General features: G+C 42.7%; 1 protein-coding gene across 4 annotated transcripts in view; it reads right to left on the minus strand.

The window, feature by feature from the left end:
• Positions 1–10,276: 10,276 nt before the first annotated feature.
• Positions 10,277–15,504, minus strand: part of LOC147021545 (intraflagellar transport protein 27 homolog) — an 80,266-nt gene continuing 75,038 nt past the window's right edge. For all 4 annotated transcript variants that reach the window (XM_085891584.1, XM_085891583.1, XM_085891581.1 and 1 more), the window contains 2 exons: positions 12,168–12,277; positions 10,277–10,639 (listed from right to left, as the gene is read on the minus strand). In XM_085891584.1, coding sequence (XP_085747710.1) covers positions 10,541–10,639; positions 12,168–12,277 — 209 coding nt within the window. In that variant the 3' untranslated portion in view covers positions 10,277–10,540. The remainder of the gene's footprint in view (positions 10,640–12,167; positions 12,278–15,504) is intronic.

The following is a 15,504-nucleotide window of genomic DNA, read 5'->3' on the forward strand; positions in this document are numbered from 1 at the left end:
GAGAAGGCATTTTGTTTCAGAGGAACTGCCATCGCAGGATTCAGTATACCATGAGCGGTAAGAAACCTGAAGACGAGGTGGGATTAATCTGTACCAAAGAGAGAGCAGGTTTCTGTAGAAGAATTCCCTGGCTGAGTTAACATCAGGGGCAGGAAATTTTGGAGACCAGTCCTGAAGAGAGAGATGGCTGCTTACGGTCCCTGCCAATCTGCTTGAATGAAATACCAGACTCGCCGGCAATGAGGCAGCTCTCTGAGAATAGCCAGAGAGATGTTGACTCTCACAAGCACATGATCAGATGAACCAATTGGTGCAGAGGAAGAGCAGAAGACATTTGCAGGAAGTTAGTCATCATGAAGTCCTGAAGGAAGGATTTGCCATTGGGAGAAATACAGGTTGGAAAGTTTACAGATTGAGACAGTCACATGGACTCACAGAAGTCCTTTTCTGAAGTGACATGGCTGGTGAGTGAGGTACTTACACCCAGCTAATTTGCATGGTGACAATTGAAATCACCATATATGAGGAAGAGAGAGTTGGGATGGGTGGTTAAAAATTGGTCCATGTTGTCTGAGAGAGAGAGAGATGGAGTCGTCATTTTTTGAAGGACGGCACAACACAGACAAACAGGGGTGACAGCGGAAGGGAAGTCACAGCCAGAAGTCCTCTTGAGGGTTGGGAGGTACAAGGTCATCAAATCGGAGGAGACAATAGCCAGGGAGAGACCCGAAGAAGTCAGGGACGTCCTGTGGGAAGAAGGAGTTTATGAAACAGATGATGTCTGATTTATCAGCAGCAGCCTGGATTGAGAGATATGTCAGGTTAGAGCGGAGACCTCGGTTGTTTGAAGTCCACACAGTTAGAGATAGGGGTGGAAGAGTTGTTGGGTGAGTGCAGGATGCGGGAGAAGGTTTAAATGTGTGGGGTGCGGGGGAAGGATTGAATGTGTGGGGTGCAGGAGAAGGATTAAGTGTGTGGGTTGCAGGAGAAGGATTAAGTGTGTGGGGTGCGGGATAAGGTCTGAGAGGGTGGGGTGAGGAGGCATGCAGAAAGGGGGAACATGAAACTTTGATGGGGTGGATGTTTGTTCCGATTCCAAATTCTTGGTCATGTTGTGACGTGAATTGCATAAATGCACAAAACTGTTGTTCCGGTTGGCCTGGCCAACTCCGGTCCAAACTCAGTGAGTCACAAAGCGACCACGATAGTCCCTGGTCTCAAGAACCTCCTGTTGGATCCACATCCAGAGCCATGTTACCATTCAGATAGAGTGAGGTCTTTGGTACGAGCGAGCCGGAAGGCAATGGAGCAGGTAGGCAATCATGCGACACATGTTATCCTTGGCCGAGCTTACCCAGTCACGTGACTGTGGTCCTATCTCAGTGCCAATCTCTATCTCAAAAGCTGTGGCTCGAATGTAATCCCAGTTGAGGCAAAGGTATGGCCTATATTGAGATCTAGCCTGGATGGATGTTGGAGCACTCCGTTTGATTTGGAAATGGTAACAGCTATGCATACCTTCATGGAAAATTGGCCGTCACGTACCCGGTCTCAAGAACCTGACTCACTGCAAACGTTATTAGAAACCGAGCTGTGTTATAGACTATGGTTAAGTGAAATATAGTCAACCACATGAACTCCATGGAGATCTCCAACTCAATAATTTGTGTGGGAATGAAACAAATAAAGAACCACAAGAGGAACTGGTTCTGCAAAAAGGTGAACTTAGAAATTTTATAATACACAATTTAAATTCACTACATACAGGGATGATTCTTCAGGAAATAGAATCAGCATGTACTGAGAACTGAATAAGGTATTAAATTCAACAAATTAAAGTGATCAAACACAGTAATAAGGCTATAAATAATAGATATTTACAAGGAATTCCAAGGAAGCTTTAAATCTTTAGTCCGTACCCATGACACATACACAGGAATGACGCAAACGGGGGAAATGAGAGAAATTTAGGATGTGTTTTTTCTCCATTTAAAAGCAAAGGTTTCTCAGTTTGGTCAGAGCATGGGGTTTCATGGCAGGACGAGACATGAATAAGAAGAAAAAAAATGTTCACTCTCATAGCTTTAGAACACTCAACGCAAGACAAACTTTCTCTGGGCTGCAGAGGCTCACAATCCATAGACCTAACCAAGAGGCTCGATCAGCCCTCTCTGGCTCCTCAACTCCATCCCCCGTCTGCTCGACGTTGATAACTCCTCATCAATGTCTCCCAATTCGACTCAACCTCAGCATCCCTCTCTTCACATACTGGAGTCACCATCCTATTATTATTAATTATTATTATTATGTATGACAAGATTACTGAAAGAGGCTCAAAGGGTGACACAGCCAATGGCATATCTCTATTTCATTATTCACACACATATATCCAACATGGCCAGAATTGCCTCCGTTCCCAGCCCACATCATTCTGGGTGAAGGCCAGTTCAATTCTCCACCCATGTTGTTTTGGGGCTAGGCCTCCATAGTTCAATTCTCTGCCCATATTGTTGTGGGTCTAGGCATCCGGAGGCCAAATCCATACCCAGTACATATTCAATGCCCACGTCATTCCAGGTCATAGTCCCATGGGTAGGTAACGTAAATATTCGCCATCAACGTTCTGTAGGGACAATGTATGAAAGGACAGAAAAACACAGTGGCCAAAAGCATGACGAAGACTACTAAGGTGCAAACAAACCATTTTAAAGCAACGGAAAGTTGCATGCGGGAGCAGGGGGTCCAATTACAGGTGGATGAAACCAGGGGAGATCTCCTAGAAATGATGTGCGCTACTCGGGGAAATTGCGCACGTGCTTCACATAATCCCCATCTTGCACTGTCCGTAAAATCCAATACCAGTAAGATGCAGTTTTACTATTTAATTAAAATAATTGGAATGTCAATCCAAAATGTTTGATCCAACACTTCATGTGAATAAAAGGATAAAGAAGGCACTTTAGTCGTTATATCTCCCCTCCCCCTACTTCAGGGGGAGGGGAGATATAATTAATATATTTATATGTTTCTTTCTCTATGAAAAAAATTAATATCACGCATCATTGCTTTATTCCTGAGCGAATCTTAAAATTTGGCATGGAAGGTACCTTGGTCCAGTATTTTCGATTTAGGGCCAAGGTCAAAGGTGATACAAAAAAGTCACACCTTTTGCCTCGCTATTCCCTTGTATTTGAGTCAATCGAGACAGGACGCACTTTCAAACAGGCACAATAGGAATTCATAGAAAAAAATAGAAATCGAATTTGAGTCGTTTTCAGAAAGACACGGGGGAGGGGGGGGGTCAGAAGTCAAAATCTGTCACAACCCATGGATGAGAAATTACAGCTGCTGGAAAATCAGATATTGCACCCTGTTATTTTTCCATTACATTTCTTGACGAGGAGTGCAAATTAGTGAATACATTTGCATTCACTGGTGAAAGTCTGCGATTCTCATTCTCCCCTGGCTTGAGCCAATTCCTTCCTGCAGTGTTAGGATGTGCAGATTTCTTTGTTACCAAAAGATATTTGGGTATTTCTGAACTGAAAGTCTCTCACTGTAAATTTAGCATGACTAGGAATTTCACAGATCTCATCAAGATCTGTTAGATTTGAATTGTGCGTTTGTTGTTCTAGTGGGGCAGATAACAGCAATTTTTGAGAGGAAGCGTGCAAATGATGATACAAGCATCAAATTTGGCACATTTGTTCTCCAGGGGATCCAGAATCAAATCTGCCTGATTGGCCATTTGAAAATCCAAATTTTGAAAAATTTGAAAAAAAAAAAAAAAAAAACTTCAAAAAAGTCAAGATCACGAATCAATGTTGGATGCTGGCTGAGATTGGTGAATGTTTCAGAAACATCATCAAAGACGTTCCAAGTCTGCCATGCAGTTTTCTTCCCTTTACCGTGGAAGGCAGACATGACGTCACATTCAGTGAACGCATGGAAGTATGGGATCCCTCTCGCTTTCTCAGGCCCTATTGCAGAAATTACCTCATGGACTGGAATCCATCGCGCCTTCGCTCCTTGGCCAAAGGCAATCCACATGTTCTCACGACCTAGTTCCTGTAAGGATGGCAGTACAGATATTGCTATGACTAGTACGTCCGTGTCATTAGCCTTAATGATAATGGACTTGCTACCATCCGTCGTTGCATCCCTGGCGTGTACAAATATTTGAGTGTCAGCTTCTTCATGACAACATGGAGACACAGCACCCAGTGACTTCCTTGTGTTGCTAATGGCATCTTCTCCTTTTGTGACAATGACTGTGCTTGTCGTCTGTGCTTCACACATCTTTTCCGCAAAGAAGTGAAACAGCTCAGTCTTGTTGCCGTCATCTCGAAGAAAGCTTCTCCAGTTACTTGGGGTCTTACTGGTTCCTGTCACTCTTCTTCTGATTCCTTGCCCCCTTTTCGACCTTGCCTCGGACTTCAGACTTGACTTCTTGTACACATCAAACACTACGTCCACCCACTCGTACCTGGCACCATAGGATTCCACCTTTGGGATGATGTCTTCTTTAGCATGGTCATCAAATATCTTTGAAGTGTGTGGAGGTAGGGCATTGATAAGTGCTGAGCCATCAATGATGACTGCATCTCCCCTTGGTTCTCTGTCTGGGATGTTCACTTGCACTTCAAGAATTTCAGCTAGCTGTGACTTCAAATTTTTTTGAATTTTTTTTTTCTTCAAATTTTTCAAAATTTGGATTTTCAAATGGCCAATCGGGCAGATTTGATCAGAAAGCCCTGCAGAACAGAAATGCCAAATTTGATGCTTGTATCATAATTTGCACGATTTTTGTACTATCTACTACACTATTCACCATACTATTATAAAACTACGTTTCATGACAGTCACCTGGTTGTATAGCAGAGGATGAGTATGATCTTGAGGTTTGCAAGCTGAGGATACTTTGGGTTTCAAGGGATGTCCTAAATTTTGAGTCCAGTATCCCATAAATTGTATATTGTATTCCAATAATCATCATCTGGTGGTGGAACTGCTACCTGTTAGTCCCACCACTGGTCTATGGTCAGGTCAAGCAAATCCCTCATCATCAGAATTATCAAAACCTTGCTGTAAAATGTAGTACGTACACTGAAATAACCTTAGGATCATAAATCAAATTTTGCAGACAATCTATACTATAAAATTGAATTTGAATATTTATTTGTTTGTTGGTATATTTGTTTAGAAATGCTTAAAAAAACAAACAAACAAAAAAAAGACAACCAAATCCAACCAAGTTTTGCATGTTGCCTGTCCAACCAAGGGTGCCCCAAGAATGGTTTCTGTCTTGGTAGCATATCTGGGGGAAAGGCTCAGGGTGGAGGAGAAGACTCCAGTGCTCTCTGTAAATGTGTATCGTATAGCACCACCCAGTGGTAGCCAATATTACAAATCATCTTGTATAAATAAAGTTTAAACAACTTAACAATATGCATTACGGTGATGTTGAAATCTGAGTGAGAATGATTTGAAATTTTCAAAATGTTTCATTTCACTCATTTTAAGCAGCTATTCAAAACAAAGCATCAAACACTGAGCTTCGCAGCAAAGCCAAAGTAATTTTTGGTTGCTTCATATGTAAGCAGGAAGGATGGTTGATGAAGGTGATGTAAGCTGACCTTGAGAAAATGATAGAGTGACTAGAGCAGAATGTTTGTGAAGTACAACATGCTGTCTTTTGATGAAACCTGTCAGCAAAGCAAAGGGTAAAAATGCCATATGCAACAAGAAGAAGAAGAGGAAGAATAAGAATAATATGAAGAAGAAGGAATAAAAATCTATGATCACTCTAATTTAAGATGCAACTTGTATGGCTGCATATTCAATGATGATATGAGAGAGGAGAAAAATAAAATAAACCAGACTTGTGTAAATGCACAGGATTGTAAAACTGTGGTGTCATTTGGTGATGTCCCTAAACAGCATGCTGTCCTTTGATATCTCTCATACGGAAGCACAAATAGACAAACCTTACAGAAAGCACGATTAAGGTTAAATTTGTCAACTACAACGTGGCCCATCCCTTCAAGTGACAGTCCGGGAGGGAAACTGTGTTTAGCCATTCATGAGTGACAGAAGGAAATATAGAGCAGGACTGCTCTTTGGTCACATGGCCCTGCAGGGTTACCAGACAAGTGCACTAATCATGGTTACTGTTGGATACCAAGGCCCTTTGCATTTTTCCTCCTTAATTACCTCGATTCACACACACCCAGTGGATGTTGGCTGTTCTCTTCCATGAAGGAAAGATGTTATGGCCATAATTTTGTCCAAATGATGCTTAAATAAGTATCAGCATACATGCATGGGGGCACTTCTAAAAGTGTGGTTTGATGTCAGCATTTGAGAATTCCCACATGTGAAAATACTACTGAACAGTACAGTGTAACGACCTTGAAAATACAATATAACGACCTTGATAGGAATATGCAGCGAGTGCTGTATAATCTGTTGCTGGAATAAAAATGTCATTACGTGTAGTCATACCTTGATTAACGCTGCTTTGTTTAGCACGGCTTTGTTATCTCTATCTCTGTCTGTGGATTTTTTTTTTGTTTTAACAAAAGTACACCGCCCCCATGCCAAATAAATAAATAAATAACAATCCTCCAGCACGTGACATTGCTGGGGCACCTTCGGTGCCTGGCGATGCCACCTTGCAGCGTATGGAGATGGAATCAGGAGGAAGCAGTGCACCTCTGAGGCAAATATGTACAAATGATAATTCGTTTATGTGTACAAATGTACCTCTGAGATGAATGTGTACAAATGATACTTCGTTTATGTGTACAAATGTACCTCTGAGATGAATGTGTACAAATGTACCTCTGAGATGAATGTGTACAAATGTACCTCTGAGATGAATGTGTACAAATGTACCTCTGAGATGAATGTGTACAAATGATACTTCGTTTATGTGGACAAATGTACCTCTGAGATGAATGTGTACAAATGATACTTCGTTTATGTGGACAAATGTACCTCTGAGATGAATGTGTACAAATGATACTTCATTTATGTGTACAAATGTACCTCTGAAATGAATGTGTACAAATGATACTTCGTTTATGTGGACAAATGTACCTCTGAAATGAATGTGTACAAATGATACTTCGTTTATGTGTACAAATGTACCTCTGAAATGAATGTGTACAAATGATACTTCGTTTATGTGGACAAATGTACCTCTGAGATGAATGTGTACAAATGATACTTACTCGCCGTGCAGCACATGGAGACGGAATTGGGAGGGAGCGGTGTAAAATAATTGATTGATTAATTGCATAATTTAAAGAAATAAACATTCATCGTAAAATAATTAATTTCTTCACGAATTGGCTGATAGCATACCAAAACCACCACCATTTCATCCGAATCTGTAACTTTTTGAAAATCAAGTAATTCATCGAAAAATGAATAATTAATTGATAAATTGATTAATCAGTCAATCAAAAATACACTTTGGAGCCAAATCACTTGGTCACTGCCATGTCAAAACATCAGTTTCCTATCTTAATAGGTGCCTGAGATATTGCCCAGATGAGAAAGAAAATAAATAAGTAATTAACAAATAGATAACAATTCATTCATTCATCAATTAATTGGTTAATTAAAAAAAATACAGTTTTTTCCAATGTACATCTTCACTTTTGTCCCCAAATTTCAGCTTCCTATCTCAAAGGATGGCTGAGATATTGCCCGGACAAGCAAGAAAGCAAGAAAACAAATGGAGTGAAAATTGAGTACCCCCCTCCTTCGGCGATGACGTCATGCATCGCATGGACATAGAATCTGGAAGGAGCGGTGTACGATGATGAAAATAAAATCTGTCAAGCGGTTCAAAAGTCCCATGCGAGAACAGGTAACAATCAACATGCATCATTGTCATCTATTCAATGAGCTACGCACTAAACCAACGAAAGGAGCGCATGCTGATCGGCGCTCAGCCAATCACAATATCCCCCCCCCCCCCCCCAGTTTTGAATGCTCTCCTCACGCTTGTGTTTACAGCACCATAGTAACTCTATCTCTCCTTATTTGTGCATAATTTTGTGAGCCCAATTGACCCATAATGTCTGGGAAAAGGATTGCACATGATAGTGTTTGTAATGCTACTCCGACCTCATTACTCAGCACTGTCTTACGCTGCACCAAATGAATGCATGTTATATTATCATAAAAAATATATTAGCTTTATATATCAATGGATTTAATATGGCTATCAATTCTTTTTCTCAGTCAAGGTCCTATGGCAGTCTGAAAAATATGGCCATCATTGGAACGCTGGCCTAGGGTAAGTTGCGAGCGATCACCAACGGTAAGCTGGGGGAGGCCTACCCTTGGTGATCGCAGATATCTAGTTATTTGTGCGATTACCAATATCCAAATGAATGCCTCATGTATGGCATTAGGTGAGCATTGGTGCTGTCAGGCCCAAAGCTCCACTGGAGCCATGTTACCTTATTATCTCCGTCACCGAAGGTGGATGGAGGTTATGTTTTCACCACTGTCTGTTTGTTTGTTTGTGTGCAGGCTATCTCAAAGTTGCGGATGGATTCGAATGAAATTTGGTGGGAAAGTTTGGTGTGTGATAAGGATGAACTGATTCGATTTTGGTGAAGATCCGAATTCAGATCCGGCTACTAGAATTTCAAAGTGATTCTTCACCATGAAGAGATAGGGCCAAAATCGATATATAGCACGATATCTCAAAAAGTTATGGATGGATTCGGACGAAACTTGGTGGACAGATTGGCTGCGTGGCAAGGATGAATCGATTCCATTTTGGTGAAGATCCGTATCCAGATGGAGGGTTTATAAATTTTTTAAGTGATTCTGCTCCATTGACAGATGGTGCCAAAACGAAATACATATAGCACGATATATCAAAAATCTATCAGGTCCGATATGTTCGACTGGATCAGGCATTGTGTGTGGGAGGTATGCACTCTACCACGTGCCCTTCTAATTTAGTGCAGTTTTGATTAACACTCGGTCTTCAGGAATACATCCCGGGCGTTAATCAAGGTATGACGGTATATGTATTACAAAGTGTAGAAACTTTCTGTTTATGTCTACTGTATAATGCAGTGACCATAAATTAACATGACGTGTCCTTATATATTTTTTAAATCTGACACTTATAACATTACATGTTGACTATCATCGAACTGTACACATAAAAAGACCACGTCGCCAATCATCGAGCACTAAAAAGTGACATATGATTGACAATGTGATCTAATATTATGATCATTACCTCTACCACAGAAGGTGGACATAGGTTATGTTTTCACCTCTGTCTGTCTGTTTGCCTGTCTGTCTATTTGTCTGTGAACAGGATATCTCAAAACGTTGTGGACGGATTCGTTATGAAATTTGGTGGAGAAGTTGGGTGTGTGACAAGGATGAAATCATTAGATTTTGGTGAAGATCCGAATCCGGATCCCGATCAGAGAATTTTTTAAGTGATGCTTCACCATTGAGTGATTGGGCTAAAAACGATACATGGCACGATATCTCAAAAAATTATGGACGGATTCGGACGAAACTCGGTGGACAGGATGGGTGTGTGACAAGGAAGAATCGATTCAAATTTGGTGAAGAACCAAATCTAGATTTGGCCTATCAGTGGGATACAAAACGTAAACTATTCGGTCTGACGGAAGTATGCGTTCCACCGAGTGCCGTTCTAATTTATCAACAGTACTTGTGCATTGTCAAATCCATAGTGTAGAATATTGTATTAATTTTTTTCATTGAAGGTTAAGTATCTGTATTTTCGTTAACATATTTTTAAATTACAGGTGACGTACAAAGTTTAAATAACGAGAATCAGGTAGAGTGTAGCTTTATAGAAAACATGAAAGGCAGAAATAATGGAAGGAGTGGTGAAAAACCAGAAAGCTCCAGTGGGGGTTATTCTGCTTTTGAAATGACTATGATACACTCGTGGGATGTCAAAGGCAGCAAGTGAAGTGGTATTATTAGTTTCCTTGGAGAAATGTAATTGCAATATTTGCTCGTACCCACCTGGCTGCATTCCGCGGCTTTCGGAAGGTCTGGCACGATCTTGCATTCTCCAGCTTTATTCCTGGCACACCACTGGCGATGTAGCCATTCAGACGACCGCAGAGTTCAAAGTTCCTCACCAATACAAAAAGAATGAGACGTCATAATTTGGATATGCTGTTAAACAAGGCTCGAGAACAATGTGCCGATCCTCACCAGCCAAAGGGCGATGTACGATGACTCTCGGTTCATTAACTCAAAGGTTTATTTCTCAAGGTGAAAAAAGATGAGCGTAAGCAATGGGAAAGTATAAACCTGAAGATAAGATTATACACAACATAATTTTTTATTTAATATCATAGCTCAGACTATGAGAGAAACATTATATGCTTTCACTGCACATGCCATATAGTAATCATAGCAGCAAAACAACAGAGGGTGGCGGGAGGTTGGGGAGGGGGAGGGAGGGAAGAAAGATGAAGAAGAGGAAATTGAGGTGAGATTTGTGAGGTCAAATGAGCATTCGAGCTTGCTCGACTCGTTCCTCATATTGACGGTGAAAAGCATCTGCCAGAAAGCTGAAGGGCGCATCACAGTTCAACATCTCTTTCTGTAACAAACAGGTATACAAAGAGCTCCGTCTCAGCCCGACACCTCATTTTATATCCACACCATGTTCGTAATCCCTCTCCTTCCCAAACACTCCTTCAGAGAATTCATTATGTTTGCTGCCCCATTATCATGCTGATAAAGGACCGCATCACTTCTCCAAAGCAAACATGGCCATAAAACATTTGATATATTTACTACTCCCCACTACTTTGCTCCACCATTGCTATCCATTTGTTCATCCCTTCTTTTTCAAACGTTCCGTTCCTTATTCATCTGACCCTCCCCACAGTCCTGTCATCCCGCTCCATACCGAAACGATCATCCGTATTCCTCTGACCGCTCCACTGCTTGTGATCACATTTGTCAATAATAAACACATAGCAGCAACCAAACACCATTTCTCATTTTACAGGCTTGAGGGTTAAAAATCGAATTAGAAAATGCAACACCAGTGGCTATACAAATTAACAGGTGCAAATTAATGCATTGCAGATTCAAACTAGCTCAAGAGGTTGTGATGAAAAACTGAGGCACAACGTTATTACCTCCACCACCGAAGGTGGACAGAGGTTATGTTTTCACCCATCTGTTTGTCTGCGAGCAGGATGTCTCAAAAAGTTATGGAGGGATTCGAGCCATTGTTTGTCCGCCTCACTCTGTCTTGGCCTTCCGCTCTGCTGTTGGTGTTTCCCTCCTCCCTCTGCTGTTCCTTTTGGCCTGTTGCTTCCTGATCCTTTCAGTGTACTGTGTGTGTGTCCTCCATAACTGCAAAACCATGAAATCTAGCAGCCTGAAACCTCGCCATCGTTTGGCCCCATGTTGAAACAGGCATTGGCTGGCTCGCTGAATTTTGGTATAATCTTCTTTCATTATACGACCTGTCATTTCGGCATAGATAAATACATAATATATAAAAATGAAAAGTTTAATTTTAAAAAGTTTCTTCAACCTTTTAAAAAGTTTTAAAGTTTCAATGTCGGAGTGCTTGGTTAAACCACTTGGTGCACGCCCTTCAAACTTCGATGGGGATACTAGCGTTCGATACCACAGTGAGGAAGGCAAAATAAATTTGATGATTACAATGAGTAAAAAATGTATCAGTTGTTATGAAGCAATGAATCGCCACATCATGGCAGGATAGCCGAGAAGTATGTACACTCGCTCTAAGCTGTCTCGTCTGGATTTGAATCCTGACCCAGCTATAAACTGTCATCCCCATGTTTCACAGGCAGGGCAATTCATCAAAGCGTGTGCTGTCCCTTGGATGGATGCTAAACTGGCTTCCCGTCTGCGAGAATTACTTGGTGGATAGTAACCATGCCACAGTGTCCTACATGAAATGTTGGCATGCTATTACAGGCATCCTGAACAAATTACAAATTCTGATCCAATTCTAATCCATCAGCGGCACAGCCGCGCTCTCAGCCAATGATGGCTGCACCACAGCCTTTGCTGCACATGAAAGAAGATTCATATTTATGTACCAATAGCCTCTATCCTTACCCAACATTCCCTCCCAATCTCACCGCTGATGTTTCAAAGTAGTTGAGGCCCAGAGATGCAGCAACAGACTGAGCACGCTCAGCAGACACCACACGCCGAGAGGTCAAGTCTCCTTTGGTACCCACCAACACTCCTGCACAAACAGCATAAGGCAGCTATGCCCTCCATTTACATAACCAACTCACGCATGTCAAGGTTGTCAGTTGAGATGAAATTGGAGGTAAAGATCTTAAGGTACCCCAAGGCCAATGACAGCACTTTGTTTCATTTATCATGGGTCGTCCAAATATAAAATTGTGACAAGTATTCATATAACATGCTGTCTTACAGATCCTGGTTTTAATAGGCAACTTGTATATCTCTTGGCCCCAATCTCTCGTTATGTCATTGTTATTATCATCATTCCGAATCAGATTCACATCAGCCCAGATCCAAATCCACATCCATTGGGACCATACTCTGTACAGAGCGCCGGTGCTGCCAAAGCAGTCTCCTGGGCTATTAGGCAAAATCCTGGGCAGGTCGCCACTCCGACGCAGGATACTCGAACAGTTCAATAATCCCTGCAAGCTCGTACTCATTTTGCTAACCTCGGAAGGATGACAGGCTGAGTCAACCCCACCTGGTATTACCTCAATGGCCAAGCGGCATTTAAACTCAAGACCCTAGGATCCCAAGCCCACCACCCTGGCCATTAAGCCAACACCAGGCATTCAGCCCAGATGTGCAGTCTCATTTGTTACTAGCAAATAAAACCCGTTGCTTTGTTGACGGTTATATTAAGGGGGGTGGGGGGGAGGGGAGAGAGATTGAGAAGAGGGAGGCAAGAGTGAATCAGGGAGGGAGACGGAGGGGGGGGGGAGAGAGAGAGAGAGAGAGAGAGAGAGAGAGAGAGAGAGAGAGAGAGAAAGAGAGAGAGAGAGAGAGAGAGAGAGAGAGAGAGAGAGAGAGAGAGAGAGAGAGAGAGAGAGAGAGAGACAGAGAGAGAGACAGAGAGAGAGAGAGAGAGAGAGAGAAAGAGAGAGAGAGAGAGACAGAGAGAGAGAGACAGAGAGAGAGAGACAGAGAGAGAGAGACAGAGAGAGAGAGGGAGAGAGAGAGAGAGAGAGAGAGAGAGAGAGAGAGAGAGAGAGAGAGAGAGAGAGAGAGACAGAGAGAGAGAGAGAGAGAGAGAGACAGAGAGAGAGAGAGAGAGAGAGAGAGAGAGAGAGAGAGAGAGAGAGAGAGAGAGAGAGAGAGAGAGAGAGAGAGAGAGAGAGACACAGAGAGAGAGAGAGAGAGAGAGAGAGAGAGAGAGAGAGAGAGAGAGAGAGAGAGAGAGAGAGAGAGAGAGAGAGAGAGAGAGAGAGAGAGAGAGAGAGAGAGAGAGAGAGAGAGAGAGAGAGATGGAGGGGGAGCAAGAGAGAGCGGAGGAAGAGAATGGGGAGCGAGGAGGGGGACGAGGAAAGGGGGGCTGGGAGGGGAGAGCGAGGATGCGGGGAGGAGGGCGATGCTTCACCACATGTCATTATAAAATCAGGGAGGTAAGGGATGCAAGGAGGAGGAAGTGGGGAGGGGAAGGGGGTATTTTGGACTTGTGTTTGGCAGTGGACTTGAAAGGGGGGGGGTGATTCGACTCACATTTGGGAGGGGGACTTGAGGGGAAGTGGGAGGGATGGTCCCCTCTGCAAGGATTAGCACAGGATTGAATGAAATGGGGTACATTAAAACAGTACGTTCAAACAGGAGAGCAAAACCACCCATCACTTTCAAAAAGCACGTACCATTTTAAAAGAGAATATAACATGGGCTTCCCTTGAGGTATGCAACTCAAACTGCTTTTACCCACTATGGAACTGGATCTCTCCGCGGCGGTTACACATGGCCAGAGATGCCCGAGTGCCAAAGAATACGAGAACCGGGAGAAAAACACCCCTCAATCAGCCGGTCCCGCCGCCAAGCCCAACCTTACGGTTCAAACTCCGAAACCCGGCTCAGGTCAAGTTGACCCGAGAGCCGATTGTACCCTAGCTGCAATACTCGTAAATGCCAAGAGACGACAGTGTTTCGTGCCTTTAATTAATTTCAGAACACGCTTTACAACTGAAATGTGATAAGCCCCAGAATCTCTCAACCCGAGCCGAAACTCAAAATTCAAACCACGGAATCGAACCCAACAGCAATTCCGACTGCTAAAAGTGTCCATCCACCCAACCTGCACACTCCCTGACACTCCAAGCTCAAAACACAACACAAACACTACAGCATAACATAACCACCTCCAAACCACAACACAACTAACAGTGGAAACCTATCACAACCACCCAATGTTTATCACTTAATGAAAGTTGGAAGAGGGGTGAGAAAGGGAGGAGAGAGAGGAAGGAGGGGTGGGGGAGTGAGGACAAAATGAAGAAATGGGGGAAGCGATGGTTGGATGGAAAGTGGATTCACAGCAAGTTCCACAGTCGCTCATGAACACACGATACTCCAATCTCACAGAGTAAATAGAGTGTAAGGAATGAATGAATGAGTTCCCACATGCTCTTCCTTCATTTGGCATTATATTCCCTGTAGCATCTGCAATGAGCTTGGGTTTTGGAAACAACTCTCCCCGAACAACCTCTCAAGTACTCCACCAGGAGGTGCATCTCCGAGCATCTCCAGGCGGTACTCAGCATAATCGCTCCAAGGTGAAGGTTCCATTTTAAACTTTTGTCAGATTTAACTAAAACAATGGAACACACGTTTATATATGTACTTTATTTACATCATCACCCAACATTGTGTTGAATGTCAATTTGTAATTTTATTTTCAAAAACGACAACAGATTACCGCAGCATGGTAATCTTCATCCTGATGAAGCAGCACTTATATGGAAGGAAGGGAGGAACAGCCGGGATAAAAAGTAATTTATTCCGCCGTCTACTGTCTCAGCATGGCTTACAAACATCGGTTTGGTCCATCCATCCATCCATTCCCTTCAATCCATCCATCCACTGATAAGGAACAGCAGGCTTGGCACTGCACGGCGCAACACAGGCAGGTGGTCAATCGATGTGTTTTTGATTGTGTTTCTCAGAGTGACAGTGTGGGGACTTTTTGTCATGCATCACCATGGCTTGCAAATGAACATCCAAGCAGCTTGTAAAGCGCTCGCAATGTGGCTTAAGCACTCAAGCAAGCACTTCAATGAAATGTTTGAGAAGGAACGACAGGTTTGGCAAGTGATTAGCGATCACCGAGCGGTCATATTAAGCACCTCCCGGAGACGCCCGGAATATCAAGCAATTTTAGAATTGGACAAATGAACACCGAAACTCATTCCTCTATTTTTTAGCAGTCAGAGCTGCTGCTAAGGTCAATTCCGCAATTAAAAT

The sequence above is a fragment of the Eptatretus burgeri genome, chromosome 8 (genome assembly GCF_056783735.1).
Source record: "Eptatretus burgeri isolate ZD-2024b chromosome 8, Ebu_testis_v1, whole genome shotgun sequence".
Taxonomy (NCBI): Eukaryota; Metazoa; Chordata; class Myxini; order Myxiniformes; family Myxinidae; genus Eptatretus; species Eptatretus burgeri.